This window comes from Mus pahari, chromosome 9 (assembly GCF_900095145.1).
Source record: "Mus pahari chromosome 9, PAHARI_EIJ_v1.1, whole genome shotgun sequence".
NCBI classification, from domain to species: domain Eukaryota; kingdom Metazoa; phylum Chordata; class Mammalia; order Rodentia; family Muridae; genus Mus; species Mus pahari.
This window is the reverse complement of record NC_034598.1, coordinates 40473256-40483008: the sequence shown is the minus strand read 5'-3', so window position 1 is coordinate 40483008 and position 9753 is coordinate 40473256. Positions and strand designations below refer to the sequence as shown.

At 49.6% G+C, this 9753-nt stretch overlaps 1 protein-coding gene across 1 annotated transcript; it reads left to right on the top strand.

The window, feature by feature from the left end:
- The first annotated feature begins 2045 nt into the window (after nucleotides 1-2045).
- On the top strand, nucleotides 2046-9428 carry LOC110326652 (glutathione S-transferase theta-3). Its single transcript, XM_021205236.1, has 5 exons — nucleotides 2046-2585; nucleotides 5250-5337; nucleotides 6270-6420; nucleotides 7129-7305; nucleotides 8543-9428. Exons 1-5 carry the CDS (start codon nucleotides 2474-2476, stop codon nucleotides 8738-8740), a joined length of 726 nt encoding a protein of 241 aa, XP_021060895.1. The 5' UTR covers nucleotides 2046-2473; the 3' UTR covers nucleotides 8741-9428.
- Nucleotides 9429-9753: the final 325 nt, after the last annotated feature.

Genomic DNA, 9753 nt, shown 5'->3' with positions numbered 1-9753 from the left:
TGTATCTCAATGAAACAGAGCAACGAAAACAAACAGCAAGCCAAATCACAATTGCCTTCCAGACTTCTGGTTCTGGGAGAATGGAATCAGCAGATGCCTTAGCTGCAGGCATGGGAATCTATTCTTTGGCCAGACCAGCCTCTTGAACATGATCCCTTCATAGGATTATCAAACCTTCCTGACCTGCAGAATTGGTCAAGAGGAGGAAATAGCTCCATTTGCAATCCTGGTCAGAGGTCATGCTCAAAACTCTTGGGTACAAACTGTGATTAGAAATCTAGGGCTCGCCAGGCACTGGTGGCGCATGTTTTTAGTCCCACCACTTGGGAGGCAGAGGCAGGTGAATTTCTGAGTTCGAGGCCAGTCTGTTCTACAGAGATACCCTGTCTCAGGGGGTAGGGGGAAGGAATGAAGGGTTCACATTGTGTTCTGGGATAGTATTCTAGTTGGGGGTGGGGGAGTGGACTGGAAGGCAGCTGAGAGACTGGATGTTGCTGTAGTTGGGGATGGGGATGGGGGGAGGTAGACAAAGGTGACTTGTGGAGAACTGTTACACACCAAAGGGACGAGATGGGGAAATGAAGGGGCCCCTCCCTTCCAGGTTAGAGAGGTCAACTTCCACTATGGCAAACAGACACTAAACTAGGGGAATAGGTAGGAGGCGGGGGGACCCTCTAGAATGAACCGGAGACTTGGGAGGTGAGAGACTCTCGGGACTCAAAAGGGAGGGACCTTAGATGAAGAGCTCTACAGTGGGAAGGGGAAACTTGTAGTCAGGACAGGACATTAAGTGGAGGGATGGGATTCCCATCCCACTGTCAAAAGTTCTGACCCAGAATTCTTGCAGTCTGAAGGAACTGCAGGGACAAAAATGGAGAAGAGCCTGAGAGAAAGGAGGTCCAGTGACAGGCCCAACTTGGGATCCAGCTCAAGGAGAGGCCCCAAGGCCTGACATTATTACTGATGCTATAGTGTGCTTGTAGACAGAAGCCCAGCATGGCTGCCCTCTGAGAGGCCAAACAAGCAGCGGAAAGTGTCAGATGCAGACACAAGCACCCAACCAATGGACAGAAGCTTGGGCACCCTGAGGTTGAATTGGGGGAGAGCTAGAAGAAGCTAAGGAGGAAGAGCAGCCCCATGGGAAGACTGGCAGTCTCAACTGACCTGGACCAATGAGATCTCTCAGACACTGAGCCACCAACCAGGCAGCATACACTAGCTGGTTCGAGGCCCCTGACACATATACAACAGAGGACTTCCTGGTCTGGCCTCAGTGAGAGATGAGAGACTTGAGGCCCCAGGGAATGAGGAGGTCTGGTGAGGTGGGTGTGGGGTGGGGACATCATCTTGGAGAGGGTGGGTGGAGGAGATAGGAGATGGAGAGTGGTGGTGGTGGTGGTGGTTGACTGGGAGGGGATGAAGACTGAACTGTAAAAAGGGGTTAAAGAATTAAAAAAAAGAATGTCTGAGACTGGGAAGACAAAGCCATTCTCAAGTTTCGAAATGACCTGTTGTGTGCCAAGACACGTTTTTTTTTAAAAAAAGAATTATTTGTTTATTTTATGTCTATGAATACATTGACACTCTCTTCAGACACACCGGAAGAGGATGTCAGATCCCATTACAGATGGTTCAGGATTTCTGGAAGAGCAGTCAATGCTCTTAACGGCTGAGCCATCTCTCCAGTTGTTGTTGTTGTTGTTGTTGGTGGTGGTGGTGGTGGTTGGTTGGTTTTTCCCCATCATTTGGAGAATTAGGGAAATGATGATGTCATATAGGCCTTAGGTGCCCCTGGCTGCCACTGAAGATTTTCTTGCATTGGGTGAAGTTTTATCCAATCCTAGGCATTGTCTGCAATCCTCCCTCCCACTAGAGGGATTAGCTGGGGTAAAATAAATAATGAGGAGGCCGGGTCATTTCCCTCACGGGGTGTGGCCCTAGCATTTGCACACTTGGCCGCTCATTATAACCAACCTGAGTCCAGGACCCAAGGAACTGGATGAGGTTGGTAGTCGCATTTCCTTCTTCCTTTTCTGTGTCAGGGGTCTCCAAAGCCACTCCTCCCTCAGCCTTTTCTGTGAGTGGAGGGAAAGCACGGCTAATCTGCCCCTAAATTCACCAATAGGACTTCCGTCGTGTCACTTTTTCCTTTACTGGGTTCCGTTCTTCATTTGGCTGAAGCACCGAGGTACAGGGGCCAGTTTGGCCCCAAACCAAGACCGGGGCTCATAGTTCAGGTTCATCTCTTCGGGGGTTAACTTGCAGTCCGCCGCTGATTGGCCCAAAGTTCTCGTTGGCATCCAATGGGAGGGAAGATTGGGATCGAGTTCCGATCGAGGCTAAGAAGCACTGAGGGGCTGGGACCTAGCCGTTCCTGCTCGCCGTTGCGGCTGCTCCGGCCTCTGTCCCTGGAGGCAGTTCACCCGAGGCTAGTCTCCGAGGTCTGCCAGCGGCTACTCCCACAGCCTCTGCCATGGGTCTGGAGCTCTACCTGGACCTGATGTCCCAACCTTGCCGTGCTGTCTACATCTTCGCCAAGAAGAACGGCATCCCCTTCCAGCTGCGTACCATAGAGCTGCTTAAAGGTGGGCTCAGCTGGCAGACTGGGAAGTCTGCAGCCTTTTGTACCGAGCACTTCTGACCTCTGCAGCGGGTGGGTGACCGGCCAGGCCAGGTGTGCAAAAGCCGCTCCCAAGAGAAAGCAGTTGTATCTGTTATCAGCTGTGAATTTTTAAAGAACCTTTTCCTGGTGAATAACATCCGTCCCAATACCAGATGCAAAGGCGCCCTGGAAGCTGCAGCGAGAGGAGGGGAGCGGGGCTTGAAAATCTCACCTTTGGAGATTTAAGAATGGGGAGCCTTCTTAATGACTTTGGAGAGAAAAAAAATTGAACTAACTCCTTTCCTAAGTGAGGGATCCTCATCTTGCATTTCTGCATGCTGGGCTAGAAAAGGGTTGTTTTATTTGAGTGTGTGATCAGGACTCTTGTGTGTTTCCTATCCACCGGATCAAGTCCCCTCCAGTGTCCAGGCTTGCGTACCTTTAGTGGTGTGTGTGTGTGTGTGTGTGTGTGTGTGTGTGTGTTTGTTTGTGTGTGTGTGTGTGTGTGTGTGTGTGCATATTCTACTGGGGACCGAACCAGATATCTATTATATATACCACCACTGAGCCATGCTCCCAACGCTCTTTCTACTTGTCATTTTGAGACAAAGTCGCAGTAAGAACAACAGAATCCTCTTTACAGCTTCATACCATGTAGGTGCTTAAAGGTGGACTTCGTTGGCTGGCCGGGAAGTCTGCAGCCTGCTGAACAGTGCGCCTCTGACCTCTGCAGCCGGTGGGCAGTCAGGCGAGGGGTGCAACTGAGTTGTGCTCTCAGCCCAGTGAAACATTGAACTGGTGATCCTTCTGAGTTTCCCAAGAAGCTGGAAATACAGGCTTGCCAGGCCCGCTTCACCACCTCCACCCTCCCCTCCTTCCCCAGATCACACACAAGCACACCCGCTTCTAGATGTTTACTCTATGGAAGTTGCCAGTCAGCTCGGAGGGTTGGGTGAAAGGACAGTAGGAGGGGCCACTCTGCCTTGAGTTGGAATATCACTGCTCTGATTAGCCTTGGGGGGGGGGGGGCAGGGGAGGGAGGAGTAGGGCAGAAACCCCAGCTACTGAAGCAGGTTTCAGTAGAGGCAGAGTTGCAACTGGACAGGAGCATGGAGAGTCGGTTGGGGGGGGGGGGCAAGCAGACAATTTAGAACTACTTATTTAGCTGAGTCCTATTTAGGTCAAGTACCTCTTCGGTACATCCAGCTTGGGTCGCAAGACAGGGGCTGCGCATAAACAGTTTGTGAAAAGAGAATGGGCAAAGGCAATGGAGTTCATTCAGTGAAAGGAAAGACAGATACACAGATGGATCTAGAACCTGACCTCCCCAAATGCCCTCTGACTCCATTCACACGGACCGGGCACCTACCTTGTACCGTTTGGTTCTGTCTGGGAATCCCAAGTGAAGAGGGAGCTCTGAGGGCTTGGCACAGAAAAGAAAGAAGTATTGAGCTGTTGGAGACCTAGTGGCAGAATGGGAAACTTGTTCTGGCAAGAGCTATGTTGAGCTAAGAACCGAGAAAAAGGAGGACAGAGCTCTGGAGTGTACTCGGGTCACCCAGTCTGGATAGAAGAACCCATCTGTAATAGGACTTTTGACTACTTTTTGGGTTCCTTTATTCTCTTTTTTAAAAAATTATTTATTTATTTTATGTATATTAATACACTGTCACTGTCTTTGGACACACCAGAAGAGGTCATCAGATTCCCTTACAAATGGTTGTGAGCCACCATGTGGTTGCTGGGACTTGAACTCAGGACCTCTGGAAGAGCAGTCAGTGTTCTTAATCGCTGAGCCATCTCTCCAACCCTGGGGTTTCTTTTTTCTTTTGCCATTCTCCACCCCTCTTCTTCCACCCTTTCAACCCCCTAACACTAGATAGAAGGGGGAAAAGGTTGGAGGGGAAAGAGAAGAACGTTGTATCATTAGATCACTTCCTGCTGACTAGGGATATGGAGTTCCTCTGGGCAAGTTTGACTTTCACTGTTAGGATATCAAATTCCTTCTTTTTGCCTCTTCACACATGACTATTGGACAGAGCACAGCCAACAGCACCCAACCAACAGCTGGCCAACCAGCCCTTTCCATCAGGGCTCAAGCATTTATATATCTTCTGAAAATTCCCCAGAGTTCCAAAATGTCATACAATTGCAACAGTTCTCTGCAGCTGGCAAAACCACACACCTTTGCTAGAGCACCAGGCAAATCATAGTCACCTGCTGGGAAGCAGCCCTATATTCCCACATCTGGGATTAAAACAAAAACAGATTCCCATAATATTTCTGTGCTTTTTTTTTTTTTTAAAGAAAGACACCAAAATTCTCACCACCCACCCAGTTCTTGCCTGGGATAGAAAGATTGATCAGGGCCCCGGAATGACTCTGGGTGTTTGCATTAGGATGAGTATGGGCCATAGCTGCACAGAATCAAGTACGGAATCTTTCCCAGACCTAAGTAGACACTCTGACTCAGGCTTCGCAGGAGTGAAGGCAAATGGATTTGTGAGGGGATCCGCTGGCCAGCATATTGGCTTCCTCTTCACCGAGGCTTCTTGTGGAAAACTGGTGCTTGAGTGTAGAGAAGGAGACAGGCAGACCTTAAAAAGTCTCTGAGTCCTCAGCTCCGTGCTCTGGTCTCTCTCTGCAGGTCAGCAGTACACAGATTCCTTCGCCCAGGTGAACCCTTTGAGGAAGGTGCCAGCTTTGAAGGATGGGGACTTCGTCTTGGCAGAGAGGTAACATGTTCCCTGCTTGCAACCAAGCGGTGTGGGGCAGGCCATCTGTCTGGGCCTGATGCTGCCAACTTGGACTATGGCTTCTGTGTCTGCCCCAGGTACCAGGGGTTGAGATAGGATGCCTTACCCCCCTTGTATCTCATGGATGAGGAAACTGAGGTGGGGAGATGGAGGAGGCCAGTCTGCTTCCGGGCCCCTTCCCTGATAGACCAGCGCTCAGGAGGAAAGATAGTGTCAAAGAGAGTGGCTGCACCAGATTTTGGAGTACCACAGATCCTGGAGGGAGGAGCTACTTCCTTAGAAGCCAAAGGATCACCCCATTTAACTTAGTTGCCCTCCGCTGAGCACCCATCAGCACCAGGTTGGTGTCTGATCTTGGAGCTTGCGCGGATCATAGTCTGGGCCCCCATGGGACTTGCATTTCGGAGGAGGGAGTGACAGTAACATGACAGGTGGAGAGTACAGCGGGGACGAGACAGGTTGAAGGGGTCAGGGTTAGTGATTTTAAGTGAGACATGAAAGAGAAGCTGGCTGTGGAGGTAGTAAGCGAGCAGGGACTTCCTGTACTGATGTACCAGGTTTGTGGGCGGTGTGTTCTAGCTGGAAGGACAAAGGTGAAGGCTGTGACATTAGACCATTCACAGGTATGGGCTGAAGAGCTGAGGCCAGCCAGCACTGCTGGGGTGAAGCAGGCATGCACAGCAGTGTGGGGGGTGGTAGGGAATAGAGAAAGGCTCTGACCGTTCCTGCAGGAAGGAAGGACCCCAGGGGAATCTGAGCAGAGGAGAACTCCCATTTCCCTTGCCTTTGAAAGGGTCCCCAGGCTGGGTAAGAAATGATTGCAGAAATTCAGGCATAAGACACCCTAGTCCTAGACCAGGGTGGCTTAAGAATGACCAGGGAGTATTCTCCATCCCTCTGCATTCCTCCAGTGTGGCCATCTTGCTGTATCTGAGTAGAAAGTACAAGGCCCCCGACCACTGGTACCCTCAGGACTTGCAGAATCGAGCTCGTGTAGACGAGTACCTGGCATGGCAGCACACAGCCCTGCGGAGTTGCTGCACCAGGGCCATGTGGCAGAAGGTGAGCCGTGGGGATGCTCCCAGGGTGCATCAGATATGGTGTTTCCTGTTAAAAAGAAAAGTTCTTGGGCCAGTGACAAGCTTCAGGGTGTAAGGGCACTCAGCCCCAAGCCTAACAACCTGAGTTTAATCCCTGTGATCCAATGCAGTAGGAGGAGAGAACCAACTCCTGCGGGTTATCTTCTGACCTCCATAAGCATGCAGTGGCGATAGAGGGCATGCACATGTACATATGAGAGCATGTGTGCACTCATTCACATGAATCAAAAAATGAACAAACAAATATTTAATTAATAGTTCTGTTTCAGTGTTTCACCTTGGCAATCTTAGAATTCCAGCCCAGATTGTCAGCATTTCATGCCAGTGCCCCTCCCGAGTACTGGCTTTAAAAGCTCAGCAATTCCTTCCACAGTGTATCAACTACCATGTCTCTCTTGAGAAGTCCCACTTATAATCAAAGGGGATGCCGAATGGGGATGTGATGGCAGGATCTACACTGGGGAGGGTTTCCAGTTGAGGTCTTGGTCTTAAGGGCAATGGAGAGTCATGCATGATTTTATATGGGGAAAGGAAAAAGAAAGATCTTAAGAACTGAGATGGACGGATGAATGGATGGATGGATGGATGGATGGATGGATGGATGGATAAGAGTGGGCCAAAAAGATGAAAACTGGACAGAGTTAAATCTTTCTTCTTGCTGGTCCATCAGATGATGTTCCCTATGTTCCTGGGACAGCCTGTACCTCCTGAGATGCTGGCATCCACCTTGGCTGAACTGGATGGGTGCCTGCAGGTGCTAGAGGACAAGTTCCTGCAGAACCAGGCCTTCCTTACAGGATCCCATATCTCCGTGGCTGACTTGGTGGCCATCACAGAGCTGATGCATGTGAGTGTTGTGGAGTTGGATGGCTTGCTGAATGATGGAGAGTCCTGGGAGGGAGCAGATAGCCTTGTTTTGGCTGACTTTTCTGGCTCTGGGGCCCTGGATAAGTCACTCCTCCCTGGTGCCTTTGTCTTCCTCATCTCTAAAGTGAATTTTATTTTTTATTTTTATTTTTTAAAGGTTTATTTATTATATATAAATACACTGTAGCTGTCTTCAGATGCACCAGAAGAGGGCATCAGATCTCATTACGAATGGTTGTGAGCCACCATGTGGTTGCTGGGATTTGATCTCAGGACCTTCGGGAGAGCAGTCAGTGCTCTTAACCGCTGAGCCATCTCTCCAGCCCTCTAAAGTGAATTTTAAACTGTTTTATTAGCATATGTCAATTGAACATAATAATGGGTGTCATTATGATACTTTCATACATGTACATAATGTATTTTGATCATTTCTTATCCCTTTCTACTGCTTTGTCTCCTTCCCACTAACTTCTCTTCTACTGTGTGTGTGTGTGTGTGTGTGTGTGTGTGTGTTTTCCAAAGAATTTCACCAGGGTTTCTTACAGGACAATGGGTGAGGATTTGTTTTCAGGAGCATGGACACCTTACCAAGTGGACACTGAAGAAATTGTCCCCTCCTCCTGACCATCATCCTCAGAGAGGGGATGAGACCCTCAAGTGTCCTTCATCCTTCCAGGACAGGATGCTAATGGGCCCAATAATTTTTTTTTTTTTTTTTTTTTTGGTTTTTCGAGACAGGGTTTCTCTGTATAGCCCTGGCTGTCCTGGAACTCACTTTGTAGACCAGGCTGTCCTCGAACTCAGAAATCCGCCTGCCTCTGCCTCCCGAGTGCTGGGATTAAAGGCGTGCGCCACCACACCCGGCTGGGCCCAATAATATTTAAATGCCACGCCTTTCCATACCTGGAAGCCAGGGTTCCCACATGGTCCCCTTCCCTTTTATCCAGGCTTGTATATTCTTTCTCTGTCTTCTCCATTATTTCCTAAGCCTTGGGAGGGGGTGACATAAAATGCCCGATTTATGACTGAGCTTTGAACAGTCACTTATTCATATCATTACAAAGTAAATTCTCATAAATCCTTTCTATGGGGGGGTATCAAGAGGCACTTCACACATGGTGGAGGAGAGACAACATGGGGGGGGGGGAATACTGGCCGGCCATGCTGCCTGTAGATTGTGGAACTTACCCCCTCTACCTGACTCCTTCTCCCCACAGCCTGTCAGTGCTGGCTGCAAAATCTTTGAGAGCCGACCCAAACTGGCTGCGTGGCGTCAGAGAGTGGAAGCTGCAGTGGGGGAGGGCCTCTTCCAGGAGGCCCATGAAGTTGTCCTGAAGGCCAAGGATATGCCTCCCTTGATGGACCCTGCCCTGAAGGAGAAGCTGAAGCTCTCTGTACAGTGTTTGCTGCATTGAGGGAATAGATTGAACTGGGAGACCGACAGTCCAGGGAAACTCGGGGGCGTGCAAGCAAAGGGGTGAGGCTGTCTGGCTCTTGGGCTGTCACTAGGACATAGGGTCTCTGCTCCACAGTTTCCTCTCTGCATCACCTGTGTTCCCTCTGTGTCCCCACCCGGCTTGTGCTGTAGCATCAGTTCCTATCTGACGTCTGGAGAGGGCTCCGGGAAAATACTTGGGAGAAATGTACCTAGCCATATTCCTTTTCTTTGAAACTTTACAAACCATTGAACCTTCCCCCATCCTCCAAGCCATATATGTATGTATACACCCACACATATATATTTGATATCTGGTACCACATGACCCTCTGTGCTCCTCAACCCTGGTGCCTCCTTCCTCAGTTTTGGCATGCCGGATCTATAATCTCTCCGTTGAATACATGTGGGAGTCGGGGATTGACTAGTGAAAGGCCTTTGTCCTCTGCGCCTTTGCTCCCTGCCATAGGTGGGGTGCAGGGCTGGTTCATGATGGTCCTTTGCGGGAGTGGAAGTTGCTTGGTATGTCCTGACTTTCCAAATTCTTGTCCCAAGTGTTCTAACCCTGACTGCTGCCTTCTGCCTGTCTCCGGCTCCAAGCTGTCAAGCTACTTGTACCATAGGCTATCTCTTATGTACCTTACCTAATAAATATATCGTTAACAGAAGAGTGGTGGTTGAGTCTCTCAGTCCATTTGCTTCTGGCTCCTTTAGTATGCACACTTTCCTATGTGTAATTGGACAGATTGCCTTGGTGTGTATGTGTGTATGCGAGAGAGAGAGAGAGAGAGAGAGAGAGAGAGAGAGAGAGAGAGAGAGAGAGAGAGAGAGAGAGAGAGATTTTCTCTGTGTAGCTCTGGCTGTCTTGGAACTCAGTCAGGCTGGCCTAGAATTCAAGAGATCTGCCTACCTCTGCCTCCAGAGTTCTGGTTTTAAAGGCTTGCGCCACAACCGCCCCGCCAGATTGCTTTGTTTTAAGTAGCTCTACCACTC

Bases quoted from the DNA above. Each gene is read 5' to 3' on its own strand.
- LOC110326652 (XM_021205236.1), top strand. From the start codon at position 2,474: ATGGGTCTGGAGCTCTACCTGGACCTGATGTCCCAACCTTGCCGTGCT. The intron at 2,586-5,249 runs GTGGGCTCAGCT...CTCTCTCTGCAG, and splicing joins TACCATAGAGCTGCTTAAAG to GTCAGCAGTACACAGATTCC. The intron at 6,421-7,128 runs GTGAGCCGTGGG...CTGGTCCATCAG, and splicing joins CCAGGGCCATGTGGCAGAAG to ATGATGTTCCCTATGTTCCT.